General features: G+C 34.8%; 2 protein-coding genes across 2 annotated transcripts in view; one reads left to right on the top strand and one right to left on the bottom strand.

Annotated features, from left to right (window-relative positions):
- Window positions 1-4,138: 4,138 nt before the first annotated feature.
- DUOXA2 (dual oxidase maturation factor 2) lies at window positions 4,139-17,340 on the bottom strand. The gene is made up of 7 exons (XM_072402271.1): window positions 17,289-17,340; window positions 15,769-15,932; window positions 15,124-15,181; window positions 14,454-14,588; window positions 13,472-13,685; window positions 7,409-7,623; window positions 4,139-6,016 (listed from the first exon to the last, which is right to left on the bottom strand). The coding sequence occupies exons 2-7, from the start codon at window positions 15,913-15,915 to the stop codon at window positions 5,871-5,873; spliced, it is 915 nt and encodes a 304-aa protein (XP_072258372.1). The 5' UTR covers window positions 15,916-15,932; window positions 17,289-17,340; the 3' UTR covers window positions 4,139-5,870.
- Window positions 17,341-17,500: 160 nt separating this feature from the next.
- Window positions 17,501-19,210, top strand: part of LOC140324402 (dual oxidase 2-like) — a 32,031-nt gene continuing 30,321 nt past the window's right edge. Inside the window, exon 1 of the mRNA XM_072402270.1 lies at window positions 17,501-17,581. Coding sequence (XP_072258371.1) covers window positions 17,557-17,581 — 25 coding nt within the window. The 5' untranslated portion in view covers window positions 17,501-17,556. The remainder of the gene's footprint in view (window positions 17,582-19,210) is intronic.

Raw genomic sequence — 19,210 nt, 5'->3', positions numbered from 1 at the left:
TTTAGATTTTGACGTCACCTAGGAGCAGGGAGGCAGAAGTAGGCACCACGGGCAATGAAGTGCAGATGGAAGCACCAACAAAACTGAAATCAGCAACCATGAAGACAGGCAATAGGCAGATACGTAGGCAATGTCCTGGTCAGAAAGTAGGCCAAGGTCACACTGATGAAACAAAACTGAATTGAACAGAACTGAAGTTAGGTCGGTGTCTCTTGATTCACAAGGTAAGGAAAAATGCAAGGGAGTTCATTTTTGTCAAGAGACTGGTTTTAACTGCTAAAACCAACTATAAACTCCTATCGGCATGGTACCTAATAATGTATTTGTGTCTAATAACCTGCTTCAAGGAAGACTCTTCATCGAGTACCTGTGGACATCCCAGCATCCCATATACTCCAAAATATTCATGAGGTTCCAGATAGATAAACTCCTAAATTAATTTTTTTCAACTGCAAAAACATAGCTAAAGCTTGATAATCTCCTGGTTTGTCTGTAATAGAACATAGAAAATAGAAAAAAAAGTCACAGCACTCCAGTAGACAAATTGGCAGAAAAAAGAGTAACTACCTAACTGTTAATATTTATACTCTAACAATATAGTACCCTCACCAACCTACATCCTCATGCAGCTTGATCTTCCCTTATCCATCTGCCCCATTTACCCATCAATGAGACTTTGGGCATGGTAGATTTTTGCTGTCCCATTGGTTTATGTTTATACATCCTAGACATTCTCCTGTTGAACTTTAACAGCCATTTGAGTTATGTAACACATGTTCCAAAATTCCCAACCCGCCTCTTGTCTCAAAGATTCTATTTGGATATTTATATGATAACAGATTGCTTAACTTTTTTGTCTGCTACATTATTATTCATGGCTGTATTCCAAATCTTTTATGTTTGCTATGCATTGTAACACAAACCCGTTAAAACCGATTTCACATCAAAATCAATGTTGGCAAAGTTACTCCATTCATTAACAGATAAAAAAAGATAAAAGGTTTCAGCCATCATCAATATCTTTTACCTAATAAATTTCAACAGCTTTCACCAATCCAGCCTATGGCAAACATACCTACCCCAGCCTTTACCAGTTTGCTGGTGGAGCATGTCTGTTACCTAATAATTTGCTACAGCTTTCACCATACCATCAATGTTAAACATTTCTTACCAGGGTTACTTCACTATATGGTAAACATGCCAGACATAAAAATTAATGGACTACCGAGTCTCAGCCTAATGCGGTATTCAATACATCCAGTTCAAATGAGAGCGCAATCAGACCTGTGTTTGCACAGTTGTTATTGTATTTACCTGTTATTGTACTTTCCTGGCTGTAAGAGTATATATCTTCTTGTATAATAATTTGGAGCTGATAGTTCCTTTTCCTGTTTTTCTGCTTGCTGAGTGCATGTTCCAATTTTGATATTTCATAATTTTTTACAAGTGAAGAAGAAACAGTTTCATTCCAGCAGAGGGAACCATATAACCACAATCAGCTTTGTTCAAAAAACATTTCTTAGCCTTTCTTCATTGATTTGTGCTAGTTTTAAAATACAAGTGCTTGTATTTTAAAACTATTGTTAGAGGACATTTAGTAATATGTAAGAATTAGTTTTGGAATTCAGTAAAGCTATTATTATTATTATTATTATTATTAATATTATTAATAGTAATATTAATAAAAAACAGGATTTACAGTATATAGCGCCAACATATTACGCAGCGCTGTACATTAAATAGGGGTTGCAAATAATAGACAGATATAGACAGTGACACAGGAGGAGGAGAGGTCCCTGCCCAGAAGAGCTTACAATCTAGGAGGTGGGGGAAGTCTCACACAATAGGAAGGGAGATATGGAGTGATAGGAAGTAGTGAGGGTTTTTAGAGACAGGGGAAGACGGGTAGTCAAGTTTGAAAAAATGGGTTTTGAGTGCTCTTTCAAATGAGCAGAAAGTAGGAGCAAGCCGCGAAAAAAGAGCAAGGTATGAAAAAACACACGAAAACTAAACCCAAAAATATAAAAATTACAACAATTTTAACAAATATAAACCTGTCCTTGGTCCGGCAGGGGAACCGCCTCATTCTTCTCCCTGAAGTCAGGTCTTGGCCAATGATGTACCTCCTGCGCAGTTCATTTAGTCTTGACAGTAGCTTGGGAATCCGAGATGCATTGGGTATCCCGGCATCTTACACTGTGCTGCGAATGTACATATGTTTTGTTTTTTTTTACATAAGAAGATAGCAATCAGGCTGGTCAGTATGTTTTTATGCAGAAGGGACATCATTTGTTCCTTTCTGAAATAAAGATCTGCCTGATCATCCATTTTTAAAGTGGAACTTTTAGTTTTTGCAAATTTTGTTTGCCATTCCGTCTTTTTGGGAAAAGCAATAAAGGCTCCTTATTTAACTGAATAATGACCACGCAGAAATGCTTTATGTATTATTTTCTTTTTTAGCAAAACTAACCTAATACTTTTTGTTTAAGTATGACTATATTGGAAACACTATCTTGTTAAAAAATACATCCTTGAAAAGATTCATATTAAAAAATGTATTTTGAAAGTGTGGTTCACTACACATTTAGTCATGGTACATAGTACAGTCGCTGCATTTAAGGCTCTTACTAAAGAATTTTGAGCAATCATGAAATAAGAGGCAAAACTTTGATTGTGTAGAAAAGTAAAATATATGATACCTTGAAACGAGGATAATGGCCCTGGATAAGGCTGCTAGTAAGTGCTGAGATGTATATTTAAAGGCCTTTGGAATCCGGACCCGGAGTGTGCGGGATGGGCTAGGTATTACATTCTTTTTCCAGGGCAGATATTAAGGATGGCCAATCCAGGTTGTGTAAAGCCTAAGAGCTGGGAAAAGGTTTTTCACAATTTAGGTCTGGTAGACCAGCAACTAAGGAGAGCCAGGAGGCGAAATTCTATGTTTTGTTGTCGTGCTGTGAATGACACTCATCCCCTGTGAGGAAAAACCCTGGATTTTTCTTATTTTTATTCCTGTTTTAATGATTAAAAGTGTGCAGAGTGCCCTGAAATTGTACATACCTCTCTGCAGCAAGTGTGTTTGAAGCTAATCATTTGGTGGAGAATGTGGCCAGTATCCTTAAATAGATGGCACACCTGAGAGGTACTTTCTTGTTGTGGATATGTGAACCATAAATGACAGTGACTATTTTTTGCTATTATGGAGAAATTGTTAAAAGTTCTATTGGAAAACACTGCAGCTCCACCAACAGACCAAGGCTCCCCAACAACAACAATACTGGGACCCAGATGTCCATGCAGGCCTATGCTGAGACAAGGAATGAACGGACACTGCTGGGTGCCAGCCTCCCTGCAAAGGAATGTTACACCAGCTCATTCCTGCAGTAGGAAAATGGGACTTAAGGAAAGTGAGTCCTTCCCGGAGGAATAAATATTGCTGTAAAACCTACATTTGAGGACATTTTCCTGAAAGGTTCATTGTAAACCGCTGTTTGGAGAGGTGCAGCAGAGGCCTGAGAGAGTGTGTCTACAAGCCAGACTGTGTTTGCAGCCAATAGTGACAAAAGATCTAAGTATGCATCTCCAGTGGAGTGACAAGATGGAATGACTGTGCCTTCCGGTGTTGGCTCTTCAGTCACACTCACCATGTGATGTGAATAGTTGTGCTTTGTATTTAATGGAGATGTAATTGTACTATGTTATAATTATTTTGTATTACAAAATAAAACACATTTTTTATATACATTAGTAAATTGTGGTGCACCTTAAAAATCTCATATCCTACTCTAATTTTTTTATTTAAACATTGGTGAAATAAAGAAGGTTGGTTGATTAGATTCCTTCAGTTTAATATTTTTCTCTGTCATATTAAATTTACAAAAAACTTTCAGTTTCCTATGTTTATGTTTTGCCCTTCATATTCACTCATATAAACTTCATAAACCAGAATAGCTTGGATTCGCTCTATATATATTCCTTATCAGGATTTTACAGCAGGTGAACAACTGACATTCAGAAACGTTATCTTGTTTTATTACATTACATGTCACATTTTCATCATTAAAAATCACCTTGTATTATGTATTCATTCATGTTTGTGTGCTTCTTCGGTAATGACAAGAAACAAGGCAAAAACAGATACTGTAATATTCAACATCTTTATTTCCAACCATTTCTTAAAGTGACAATCAGCTTACACAGAGTTTAAATTATCAATGTGTTGTTATTACAGATGTCAATATGGAATGAGTTAAACAATTTCTTATACAACAATGTGTTAAATAAAGTTTTCAATAAAGTTGAATTTTCAATAAAATTATTTAATTTTTGTTCATCACATATATTTATTACCCGTGGGTTGAACAGTAACAGTGACCTTTATTAAAGGGGGCTGTGAGGGATAGGTGGTGCTTCTTATTTTCACTCTGGCCAAATCCTTGTATATACAGTTGATCTTTAAGTAAAATAGATGTAAACTGTCCATCTCAACAAGAGATGTTAGCAAATTTTCAATCCTGGAATAGATCCATTACAGGTTTGCTGGATCACCCAGCTTAACTGATGAAAGTGTATCCTCTCCAGGTTTGGAGAACTTTAATAATTCGGGTCCATAGAGTGGATCAGCTCCCCCACCAGTCAATTGGACATCTAAAACATACACCTAATTACTGTGTATCAGGTTGATTTAGGTGGTTTAGGCAAACTGATTCACCCACCAGTATACAACGTCAGTTATACAGGTTTACTATTACATCACAATAAAACACATATCACATACAGCTATACAAATAAATCAGTTAATGTAACTTACAAATTGTACTGTTGTGCTATACCAACTTAACCAGCCAATCTCAACCAGGGTTCTTCCAGAAGTTGCAGGTGGTTTCCTAAGCTGTTGGTGGTTGACCTCCCATCTAATGATGCCTGCCTAACTCTGGGCCATGCAGACTTGTCAGAGCTGCCCCAATGACACTAGTGATGTTTTTAGCTGTCTTTGGGGTAGCTTTCTAATTACCACTGTAAGGAAAATTTTCCACACTGACCGCAAATTTAATAGGGTTCCCCAACAATTATATAAATTATTCCTCTGGAGTAATAGGTTGGGAAAGGCTGATGAAAACATTTAAAATCTTTTTAGAGGATTCAGTCCCCTTCTTTCTATCTTAGTTACTAGTGAATGTAGAAGGCCATATTGCATTACAATACAATTGCAAATATATGGACATTAAAGAATATTTGGCAAAAAATACAAATAAATGAAAAAAATAATACAAGAAAATGAAAATAGTTGGGCCACCAATTTCCTTATGCTATTTGTGAATGTATTTTATATGAAGAGAGATTTCTTGTGTCTGGAACAGGGGAAGACATAGGGAAGTGTAAAGTATGCCACTGCATGAGGGCCCCGTACCCTCCTTAGCCACACAGTGCCTCCACTGGGGCCCACAAGCCAGTTCAAGGAGACCCACCCAAGTCAGTTCTACACAGAGATCCATTGTTGGCTACATCTGCCACTGGCCTAGGAAACCTGCCTGTATTCCTAACACAATTTGTTGTAATATTTCTTTACACACCATCATGCATTTTAGCTCTTTCAGTTCTGGCTATTATTAAGGGAACAACATGCCTAGCACTATTTAAAGAGAGCATTTGTGTATATGATCAGGATGCATTCCTATTTCCCTTTATATAACAAATAAAATATTGAAATGCAGCAGAGTAGGATGTGCTTTGTTTTCATAAACATATCAAGCATGATGCATGCTACATGAAACCATCATTGCTCCATAAGTTATAGTTCAAACTTCAAATTGGGGCTATAGATTCGTCCAAATATTTCATTTTGGTGATAACAGATGTCACAAATGCCATTATATAGCATCAAATCCATCATTAGTGTAACAAAGTTGTTCTGATTCATCTTCATCTTCAATAGTGTTGAAAAATGATTTCAGTTTTACTGGAGCACACCAATCCAATATAATACACGAAACTCCAATAAGAACGCAAAGAAGTCCTGAAAAGACACAGAAAATAGCTTTAAAAAATGTGGATCATAATGGTATCATAATGAAATGTTTATAGCAATAATATAATTAAACTTTTTACATTTAAGGGTCAGACTGCCTAAAACTGGTATCACAGTTTGACAAAGAGCCACATATATACAGTGAGCACCTTGACCCAAATGATGACGATGCCTATTCCAAAACAATTTGCTTTACAACTGCAATAAGCCATTTGGCCCCTAGTAAAGGGCAAGCTATTGTAAATGCGCCACTCTTTAAAATCTGACATTCCAATGTTATATATCTTTGTTTAAAGCTAGTAAACATAAGATTATTTCCTTATTGAGATCAAGTGAAATAGGAGGTTTTGTGGGACGAGATTGTCAAACAAGAACCACAACATCAGATCACAGCAAATAGGATCTTGTGTGACATAACCCTACTGATAATTTATATCCGTCCTTAATTTTGCCTAAATAAGGCCACAGGCTGCTAGAACAACATATGACTCTAAGAAATAAAACACATAATATAGCATTTACAAGGAACCTAACAAAAGCAACCTGCAAAAAACATAATGGAACCATTGGCAGGAACTTTGTAGCTGCAGTCTAGTGTGTGTGTTGATTTTACCAAACACTTAAGAGGTTAGCCTAAATATTTCTCTCATTTTTCTAAAAAACATCAAATTCCACCAAACTAAGATGTTTTCAGTAATACCTATTGATATGCAAAGCATACAACACATGTGTGATGTCAACTGCCACAACAAATGTTGAACTCAAATGTTGAATTAAATACATTGGACCTGATTCATTAAAGCATTCCAAGACTGGTAAAGATAGACTATCATGAGTGAACCTGGGTGATTCAGCAAACCAAGAATTGACCTAATCCAGGATTAAAAATCATTTGTCAAAAATAGCAAAGTATTTTAAGAAATCCATTCCAGGTTTGCTGGATTACCCAGGTTAACCCATGATAGTCTGTATTCTCCAGTCTTGGAGAGCTCTATTAGATCAGGATCATTATTTAAGGTGTTTTATGTTGTACTGAAAATCCAAACTGTGTGAGTCATTATATTGAATATTCACATATTGCAGGTATATTTCAGCAGGAAAGTTTTCTTTTGGCATCCCATATATGCATGTACGTAAAAATATAATTAGGGTATGTTTAGTCTATTGTTTCTCAAACCTATCCTTGAGTCCCATTGACTACACATGTTTTCCATGTGCATAAGTGGGGTAATTAGAGTTTCAGAAAAGTGTTTTTACTATCTATGTGGACATTCAAACTCATAGTGATTTGAAACAGTGGTTTAGAGAATACAGTATTACCCTCACAGTGTCACAAATACAAGACATATATTCCAGTGTCAATTTGTACAAGTAACTCACCTGTTGCTAGAGTTAGCCAAAAGGATCCTCCATAGTATATTTTCAAAGACTCAGAGCCAAAATGTATATTACAAAAGGCAACATTTCTCACAGTAGAAAAAGAAATTAGGGAGAAAAGGATGAAGGCAGCAGTCACTAGGGTCATATAGGCTCCATATATAAAAACTGGCATGGAGAAAAGGATGTTGCATATAATCCAAGAACAAAATGCCACCCTGCAAAACAGAAATGTTTACATGTGTTAGCCTGATTTTTAAGTTTGTTAATATGTTTTAAATTGCAATACAGAACAATACCTTCCTGTCTGATTTAATCATGCTATCAGGAAGCTTGTTTAAAAGCAAAACTATAAAATTAGGATATAAAAAATCTCATTTGATTTATTTATATATTTTTATTTTTTTATTAGTCTCCAATAACCCTTGGCACAGCAAACCAGACTGGTAAAAGAAGGAGCAGCACAGCAAAGTAATCAGGCCAAACAGCATAGCAGAGTATAAATCTAATAGAAATATGTTTATATAAGGAGAAAGCATTGAGATAACCTTATCATCTTAACTCTCTATTACCAGGTCCTTATCCAAACTCCACTGCGTTCACTTTGGTGGAAAAAAGAATGGTCAGGGGGCAACAAAGTGGCTCAGAGGTTAGCACTCTGGCCTTTGCAGTGTTAGGTCCCAGGTTCAAATCTTGGCCAGGACACTATCTGCATGGAGTTTGCAGGTCCTCCCCATGTTTGCATGGGTTTCCACCGGGTACACTAGTTTCCTCCCACATTCCAAAATGTGCAGTTAGGTTAATTGACCCTAGACCCCAACATTGACCTTATACTGTATTAATGACATATGACAATGATAGGAACATTACATTCTGAGCCCCTTTGAGGGACAGTTGGTGATATGACAATGAACTTTGTACAGCGCTGCATAATATGATGGTGCTATATAATAATGGTCAAGAATATGACTGTACAGCTTGGTAGGTAGGAGTGAATTTCGAGAATAAATACTTCACATATTTATATGTTTCCTTAGCTACATGTTTATAATCCTGGTATAGTAATATGTATAGATTTTTGGTTAAAAAAAAAGTTAGATCGATATAATCTTGTATAAAGTAATATGTGGAACTGTAAGAAAATACTAAAGTACAGTTTTTTTTTATTATCATTTTAAAGAATAAGTATAAATTAAAAACATGTTTATCATGCATTGCTAGATCCAGGAGACACAATTGCACTGTTGGTTTATATCCAGAGCCTCAAGTCTTCACTGTCCTGGCAACATTTGCACATTGCAACCACACAGATTACTGCAGACAACCAGAGATGGGGTCCCATGGAACGCTATAGAGCTGTAGTGGGCATACTAGAGTCTAAACCTGACCACACACCGGATGATGCTGTCAACTGATCCAAACTGATAAAATTTTTCTAATTGGGTTAACATCTAAATTAAATTTAAGCCAAACCAAAAATTAAAGCCACCTCAATGTCCTAAACCAGACATTAGGACGGCAGCCTATCAATAGCCCTTCAACTCTTTAGTTCAATCAGGCAGCAAAATTAAGGGAAGAATAAAGTTTTTTTTATTTACCATATGTGTTGGGATTGAGATTCTCCTTCCTAGATTGATCATTCAAGCACAGAATATAGTGAAAGGGACACATGGTTGGTCATACTATGCATATTTATATGTTTGTATGGCAACCATTATAACATAACCGCATGACAAATTCAAGTGGAATAAAATCTGTTATACTGCAAAGTAGTACTATCAATGCCCTGTATTTCAGATGTCAGATAATTAAGGGAGTGCTTACACTGTTGAAGTTTTTAAGTAGTTTTAATCACTGAAGCAAAAAGTATATCCATGGATTTATCTGTAAATATGTTCTGTTCACTTTTAGACCGTTAAGATTTATAAGCTCATTTCTTTCATCTACTTCTCTAACTATTTATTGTTTTTTTGTCTATTTATATGTTGTCTACTTTTGTGTCAAACTTTAAGAATGCACACAAGTAAGTGTTTCATTGTATTTGGCACATATGGTTCATGAATTAACAAGTAACTTTTGAACTTTGAACTTGAACTGAAACTGAAATGTCCAACATCTGAACAATATATTTTACTCTTCATTATTTTTCCTTAATGTAGGATGTAAGCTTTATATTTTAATAACAGAACATGACTAGTTCCTTGTTTCAGTAGAGTACAAGCACAGTATCTGTAGAAATCTGCATGTAAATAATGTATGTACGTTTGTATTATGTAATTGTATATAAACATCACCCACACAATATCATTTGGGAATGTAGAGAAACCAGTAAAGTGTGCTAGTATTTCCTAATTATATAAGATAGAAGATCCCAGGATTGACTCTCTTGGTAGTGACCCACGTGTAATATTATTTAAATATTATATATATATATATATATATATATATATATATATATTAATATGCATATATTATACATAAATAATATGTTTTATGGCTCACTATTATTCAAAATCCTATGTTCAAGCCAACCTTTTAGGAAAAGTGTGGAGGGCCACTACCCTCCTAAAGTTTTATCCAAACCAGAACTTTTTTATAGCTTTGAATATAGCAGGTAACAACAGAACAGGTTGGAAATTTTTTACTGTATTCCTAACCCAGTGACAATTGAGCTTCTAACCAGTCATAAGAAAAAAAACAAAAATGACTTGCTCAAGGTCAGCTAACAGATAGAATTGAAGCCATTGGATCCACATTAAAATTAGAACAGTAACATTTTATAAGGAAATGCCAGCATCTGCTTCTTTCACCATAGGTTTCCATTATACATAAGATGATTTATTTATGAATTCTGGACAGGCCAACAAATGCAGAAATTAGTTTACTGCAATAATGAATACTTTAAAATATTTCTCCCTTTTTTTCGTCTTCATAAATTATAATTTATTTATTTTTCAAACTTAAAGCACTGTAATTCATGTGATAGTCACTCTGCCTTCAGTCTACCGCTTCTTGAGGGCTGCCCATTGGCAAGGCAGTTGTGTGCCATGCTTTGGGGTTGATTTTTTTTTTAGCTGGATCTGGGACTTTGGCAAGCTAGAGGGAATTACAAATAGTTCCAAATGCCAGTCACTTTTGTCCCAAAATCTTCAAGTGTCTGCTAGAAAGCTGAAGATGAAGAGGTCAGTATATGGTAAACTCGCAAATCGGATGGATTTGCAATGGAGACTTACTCAGGAGTCCACCAACTTCTGGTTACATACATTTTCCTAGAGTAATTAGGTTTTGCAACACTTCCTTGTTCCACACCTACATAACAAAACATTCCCAGAGAAACTAAACACCAACAGCCAACTAAAAGCTCAGTATTGAAACATATATCATATGACCCAACCTAATTAAGGAATAACTTTTACTCCATGCAGTGTTAAGTTTAATTCAGTTTAATTAGGTGCAGGGTGAACAATTTCAAATACCAAAGGCAATATTTCCTCTGAATCTGAGTGTAATATAATATATATTATATATATATTATATATATATATATATATATATATATATATATAGGTGTTTGAACTGTCTGGGACTGTCTGTCTTAAACTGACTAACCACATAAGCTAATTTACATTGAGAGAAGAGGTTTTTACAATATTTTTTGAATAGTGTAGGGATGGATTACAGTCTTTGTTGGGTCAACATTGTATCTGTGAATCAATCATAAATCAATAATCATGAAAAATCACTGTATTTTCCCTTCCTTGTTTACAGAAATGAACAAAAGTTGGCTGTTTGCATACTGTCTCAGGAAAGCAGGTTAAAGTTCTTCGTAACATTACCATTTTTCTAACATTAAAATAAAAGAACTGTAAACTGTCAGCTCCTGGTGTCATTAAAATGGATCATACCATCGTTTGGTATTTTAAAATACAATAATTAAAATCAATTGTACTGGATTCTAGTAGTAACTTTATACAGCGTTAAATACCAGTTTCTAGGATTTCATAGGCAAACCAAGATCCATATTACTTAATTATGGAAATACAGATTTTAGATTATAAATTTATGTTTTGGTACACCCCCCAAAATACAACTCACTACAAACTTTAGGTTTGGAATACTGCAAGTCTACCCTTATGTCCATTCTTAACACCTCCCAGAACTTGTTACGTCTATTGTGAGTCTTAACCTTTATAATGACTCTGGTCAGGGCTATTGTTGGGGAGCTCCTGAACTGGAAGGTGGCATATCACATTTAAAAAAAACAAAAAAAAAAAAAACAGACTGTCTAGCAGGAAGTCCATGTGCTGCCTACAGCCCCCAGGGGCTAATTTTGGGGCCCACCAGGCATAGGAAAAACTATTTTTACCTCCTAATACTTCAAAATATGGTGGTTATATAAGGATGGGGCCTGCTGGTAATATCACTGCAGGTGACAGCATCTTTCTTTCATTACTTCTACAATAGTATGGGGAGGGGTGTATTGCTTGCGTGGGGCACCAAAAGTGCCAGAAATGGCCCTGACTCCAATGATGGGTACTTGTGAATTGCTTGACTATGCCTTCCACCTATTCTTCTTACTGACCCACTCCTAAGAATGTGGATTTTCTTATTGTTTGTTGAGTAAGCTAATGATGTATAGGTCTATTACACTTTATTTAATCTTCCTTCCTTCCTCAGTCTTGTTCATTATTTGTATTAGGATTAGTTGAATGGCATGTGTAAAGCATGTGTAAAAGTTATTTTATTCATCCATGTTAAGTGCATGTGAGAATTTTTGAAACTGCAGCTTTTTAAAAAAAAAAAAAAAAGTTATATACAAGTCGTCCCTAAGTGGGTTTGGTTGATTAGAATAATAATCAGCAAGTGGGATAAAACTTAAAGTAAAAGTAAAAACAGAAAAAATGTTCAGCACAGCCATTTTATACATGAACATTTTAAAGATTCTTACTCTCAAAATATTTGGGGTATATTTTGCATTAAAAAAAATATTGATATCAGAACTTCAATAAAGGTTTATTGGTTGTGCCCTGCCCCATTTATAATGGTTTATAATGGTTTGGCACGTTTATTAGCGTTATCTATAATGTTGCTTGGGGTTAACGCCCAAAAACGCTTCCATTGATTTCAATGGGGCAGTTTCCCGCAACTATAAGCACTTGAAACGTAAATGCATTAAAAACGCTAATAATAGTGCAAAAAAACGCATATAAACACAGTAGGAACGTTTACATACATTTTTAGAAACGTTTGTGTTGACCCTGCCTAAGGCAGTTAGGTAACTGTTTCAAGAAAAGATAACATTTCCCTTATTGCAAAATTGAAATTGTGTGATACTTCCCCCACCTCCTAGATTGTAAGCTCTTCGGGGCAGGGTACTCTTTTCCTCCTGTGTCACTGGCTGTATCTGTCTGTTGTTTGCAATCTCTATTTAATGTACAGCGCTGTGTAGTATGTTGGCGCTATATAAATCCTGTTTAATAATAATAATTATACAACCTTGGATTTGACGACTAGAGCTGATGTGTGAGTGACGAGGAGTTGGCAAGGTGTGAGCCACACAGGATAGCTTGATCCTAAAGCAGGTCTGAACCTACTCTAAATCATCTATTTGGACTTTGCAGACTATTGGATGCAATATAGGGGAAGGAGACACATACTTTATACTTTATTCCTGCAATGAAACCAATGCAGAACTGGCATTTGAGATCCCAATGTAATTATTTAATGTAATCCTGTATACAGTACTTTAATGTCACAAGAACAATAAAAATCCTGAACAACATATTGAATATGTCCTACTACTTTAGTATCAAATTTATTATAACAGGGGCTTATTTCACTGTGTAATAAAGTGTGTGAAATTTTACTATATTGTTTTTCCAGCATATACAATGTAGGAGACCCCTTCGTCTCTTTGTCTAAAGCAGAATGAGATGTTTACCATGCCAATTTTGAAATTTAGGAAGGTAACAAAAAATAGTCCACTCTTCTAAAATAAAATTGCAGGCTTTCTTTACAGGGCAAGAGATAAAAGAATAAACTATAAATACGCTATTATTTACTTACCACATGCAGGCTGATGCATAATGTCCTGATATTCTGTATTGGTTATGCAAGCCACAGGCATCGTGTTTACTAAATTTTTCTGCTACGTACAGAATGGGGTTAGGGAGTCCTCTATTCAGACCATTATAGTACAACTCATCATAGTCTGATCCAAACATCCAGAGGAACTGCTCATTGTAGTCAATTGTCTCATTTATCTGATGAACAGGATTTCCTTTGAATAAAAAAAATAAAATATGAATTTTAAAAATACTCTTAATTTATTTATATTCATTTATTTTTAGTTCCATAGAATATTGTATTCTGTATACAGAATACAATTTTTGAACATACATTTAACTTTCCAACCCTCCAATGCAGTAATGTAAAATTATTGTACTTTGCCTAAGAGACCTAATTAGAAGAGATGTTCTGGAAAACCAATGGTGTTGGTTTACTGTGCGTTTTCATTTTCCTAGCATATGATTGGGTAAATGTTCACAGTATTTATGAAGCTTAATCAGACGGTATTTTAAATTAAAGATTCCCATTAAAAGTCAATATACGTTACTCTTTTGTTAAATCAACCCTAAAATGAAATGAAAAGCTATGAACTGTTCCTCCTTAGAAGGTCTTAATTCAGTTTAAAGAGAGCAATGCAAGTAATATTGTTTAACAGGATGCTGAAGCTGTCATACCAATACTTCACTACTTAGCAAGTCAGAGAATTGTCCCAACATCTGCACACACAACTGTCCCTGTGATACCAATATCTCAGAATAGTAAGTCAACAATGAAATTATGCCTTCGGGTTCACTACTGATCTTTGATGAGTAATGCCAGTTATATTCCTCACCTAATAATGCTGTTATCAAATTGGAGACTGTATTATTGATATTAAACATGTATGGTTTTCTGTAATTGATTGCATGAAATAGTTTTGCAATGCTGCCTTTAAAAGATTTTATTTGCACAGTAAACTTTGTACAGTAGATAGTCTTACCTTTAAAAGTGATATTGACTCCACTCAGCCCAACATTTACTCCAATGTCTGCATTCACCACAGCATTACTAAAAGACTTATACGTAGTTGTAGCATTGATTGATCCAACTTCCCAGTCTGCTGTAAAGTGTACAGCTGTTGATAAATCCAAAAGGAGTTAGAAAACAATCCTAAAATAGTGGCAAGGTACTTACTAAACCTTATACAAATGTTAATTTAAATGTATGATAATGTGAACAAAAAATAAAACACTATCCTTGGTAAACTAACATGATGAAGAACACTAATACGTTTAATACTAATATTTAATATTTAATACTTTTAATACTAATATGTGTAAAAAATCTGTGTATAAAAACTGACCTCAATACAATTTTACTAACATCAACTGGAATATATAATAATATATATACCAGGTATAGTACGGCTCCCCCAATGGGGACACCAAACAATACAGCTATCATATTCCAGCAGCTGGATTGGCTGAGCCCTACTATACCAATATTCAGACAACACATATTTTGTTTTGGCAGCTCTATTCGGTCAAAGCATGCTATTCATCCCAAGAATGACCTTTTATAAGCAAAAATAGTTTTCCAGAATTTCTCTATCTGTAATAGTACTGAGGTCTGCATAGGTTTAATATCCAGAAGAATAGTTACTTCCTTACCTACAGTTACAGCGCCAATGAACAGGCTTATTATGACTCTGAGGGTCCAGGATATTCTCTGTGAATAAATAAAAAATTTTTTATAATACCAACGATTGAATAGAAGCCAGATTAAAAATATATTTATTTAATTAGCTAAAATACTACGAGGGGTTAGGGTACAACACTTTTGTGTAAAGCAGCCATCTCTAACTTTTTATCATGGGGGAAACAATGAAATAATGTTCCAGTCTTAAACCCTGCTATATTCACCATATTCACAGCACACTGTACACCTTAGCGTGGTGGTCAGTAAGAAGGATGCCTCTTACGTTGCTGGTCTTTGGGATTTTTACTCTTTGGGTCTCTGTAAAGCTCTGGCACAGCACTCATTTTCTCTCTCTATCTTTCTCTCTCTCCCCAGTTTTGGGTTTGGTTTGGCAGAGTGCCAGTACGTCTTCCCATAATTTTGTCTGTATAAAAAATCCCACTTCAGGATCAAATATTAAGTATTAAGTATACATTTTCAAAGACTGGTCATAGGTAGTAATCTAGAAGGGTCCAAAGTTGTGTGTTGAGTTTTAGCATAGACAGATAGATAGCTAAATAGATATGTAGATGATGATTTAAAAATAAAAAATATTAATACATTAATAAACAACTCACAGCTCTTCCTCTAATACCAGGAATAATCAGAATAAAGGCACTGGCGAACACCAAGAAGACGATTATAATGATGATGCAATTCACATCAAAGACCCAATCCTTTCTGGCTTGTGGGTAGAAGGGAAAAATGTGGTTGTAGAAAGTCATGTTTCTTTAGTTATTTCCTATGTTTGGAAAGAAAGGACAAATGAAAATCTAAAGAATGTATATTTTTCTACTGTGACATGGGTTCATCTTAAATTAGATTTTATTATTGCAACAGAAGGAAGTTATAAAATTTTACAATAACAATTTTTACAGTAAGGATCACAATAGTCTACAATAGTCTAGATAACTGTATATATACAAAGTCATTTCTTTATCAGATATCTTTCTGACAGAAATTACACCTATCATTTAACATGAATCATAATCATGAGTAATGCTCTTATACAGAACAATAAATTGAGAAATAAAACAATATTCATCTAACAATGCTATAATAATTTTATCTTAATGACTCAACAACAACGTCTAGTAACAAAGATAAAATGAAAACCATACTCCAGGTTGTTTGGACACTAGTATACTTCATTCTTCTACCTAGGGCTAGGCTGACACATTAATTGTAGGGCTCTTGTTGAGGTTTTGGGTTAGGTTTGGAGAAAAGGTAATATCAAGATGTAGGTTCGGGCACTAAGTAAAGGTTTAGTGTTGGGCTCAGGTGAACAGTTAGGTTTAGGGGTTTGGTTGGGATCAATGAGCCCTGGTGGGTATCCACCTTGATTCAGCCTTAAAATCTAACTTCTGTAGCTGATTGGCATTGGCAGATATTTTATTAATTCTTCATTACTCCATCAGATCCTAAAACATAACTTTGCAAACACACTGTCCTTCATTTGATCATTTTATATCCCCCATATCAGGCATGTTTACCTGTTGATTGTACAGTGTTAATATATCAGCAAATGATCTGCAATTATTTATTAAAAATCTGTATGTATTGTATGCAAGCAATCATCAGAGACCAGAATTCCAACACTGCTGAAAAGTGAATTCAGGGAGGGATCAAAGAAAACTTTGGATAATGTTGACTGTTTCAATTAAATTTTTAGATAACTTAAATGAGAAAGTTAAAAATAATTATTACCTATATTAACACAACAGCTTCAACATTTGCTATCACCACTTAATATGACAGCAATATTATTATTAAGCACAACATTATATCTCATTATGTTACTGTGTTCATTTTTAGTTTTTGTTAAAACAAATAATCAGTACGTTTTAATGCTCTGAAAACTGTCATTAGTTCAAATCAGAAAAATCTTTATATATTATAATTCCTGTTATAAATAAAATAAAAAAACAACATATTGAAAGTTAAAATTTACTACAAAAATCAGCATAGCATAAACAGCACACAAAATTGAAAAATGTACATGAAAATGAAGAAAAGAACAAGCCTTGCTATTCGTACTAACAACAAAATTGACATTTGTTAAGGAAAAAATACCAATGTAAGAAATGAATAAACTGACCTTTAGAAGTGTACACTGTGCTAGAGTTACTGTAAAGAGCTGAATGGCTTTTCAAGTGGCCACTTTTATACCTTTCTACCATGAAGTAACTGGGGGACAGTAAAATATGACATCATATCATAGAAAAATTCTCATCTGTATCAATCAGAAGTTATAACAATAGAGTTTAATATGCAAATGAAGCCCAACCCAATGGCTACTTTACTTACCAGCTCAGAAACTTCCTTAAGAAAGTCACATTCCTAATCACATCAGTGTACAGAACAGAATGATTCTTCTTAGCTTTACAAGAGGTGAGTGGCTTTTTACATTTAGTATTTATAAATGATGTCTAACAGATTGAAATTTCTTTGAAAGTAGCATTTCAAGAACAATAAATATTTTTATAATGATATATATATGTTTATAATTTAAAGATAAAATTAGGCTCTTGTCTACTAGATTATCTCACCCTCATAATCAATGATTACATTTGTATTGAAAAGCATTCTTCAAGAATGAAAGGTTTAAGAAACTGCAGTATGTATAGGTTATGTGTATTCTCAGTATCCATCTTTCTGGTAAGGTCAGATTATCTATATTGAACTTGTGGGTCTGAGTGGATAGAGGGAATATTGTGCTATTTTTCATGCCTTTTTTGCTGTATGTCTCTCAAAAAATTAATGTATTATTATTACATTTAAATCATGATATTTTTAAGAGATCACAGCATTCACCCATTTCAATTATCAGCTATAAATAACAGTTATCTGAAAATAATAAAATTTTTTAGTGGTAGACAACAAAACATCATGTTTAAACCCACTTACCTTTGCCACCTCAAAAAAGGTATTTGGAAAAGGACCTGGCTGTCAATGGCTAGTTGCACATCTGCTACACTGAAATATGTAACAGCATCATGCAAGTTAATTTAGCTAGAGTCACATGATTGTCTACCATGCCCAGTGATTTGCTAAGTGAAAGTCAAAGAATGCAGATTTCTCACTGGGAACATAGTTTATGCATAATCAAGCCATGCATATTATCAAGGAATGCCAAACTTCCATCTTATATGCATTGTTTATTAGATAAGAGATTGTTCTGCACAAGCAGAATGTAGTTCTCTGTGTATTCCTGTTCCAATAGTTTTCCATCACAACCTGGTATTGGTCCAGCTCTGAATCAATCAATACAGGAACTTGAGATAACAAGCCAGAATACAAACTACTCGGCTATCTGCACCGTTATATTGAAAGTACAGCTATTGCTGTTTTTCTGTGTTGCTTTATTATGCCTTTGTTCAATTAGCAGGCAGTTCAGCTGAACCGGTGCAATTGTTCAGTATTTAATAATATTGATTAGGTTGGAAACAAAAAACTTTATATTAAGCCAAATTTCTGCTGCTAAAGTACATTAGAGATAACACGTTAAATGGGTCCAAAAACAGTGGTTTTTACTTCTGAACTAACTGGGGAACTTAGTGTTATTGTACCTGCAAGATGTTTAGATCTAGACTATGGCACCCATGAATGTAGGTGAATGACCCAAAAGGGGGGGACTACTGTAGCCATACAGAAAAATGTACAATCTCTTAGTGTTTATATAGGCTTTAGTCCTGTCAGGAGTAAGTGGTGGATAACAAGGTGCCTTGGCCAACATAGACATGAAGGTATGCATCAGCAGATCAACAGAGGTGGACTAGGTGGCAGTTGCTACATTCCTAGGAGAGGGAGCTGGTTGGGACCCTATTGGTCCTAAAACCAATAGGGTCCCAACAAAGTGTCCATAAATTATCAGCCACATCTGCAACATTTGTGCAACATTTGAAACAAGCAATAACTTTATCACCCTGGTCACCTTGTGAATGACTATTCATCTGCAGGATTTGGAGTGAAAGAATAACTCCCCCACCACTTTTAACAACACGTCTAGTGCCTTAACAC

Source organism: Pyxicephalus adspersus, chromosome 2 (assembly GCF_032062135.1).
Source record: "Pyxicephalus adspersus chromosome 2, UCB_Pads_2.0, whole genome shotgun sequence".
NCBI classification, from domain to species: Eukaryota; Metazoa; Chordata; class Amphibia; order Anura; family Pyxicephalidae; genus Pyxicephalus; species Pyxicephalus adspersus.
This window is presented reverse-complemented; position numbering and strand designations above follow the sequence as displayed.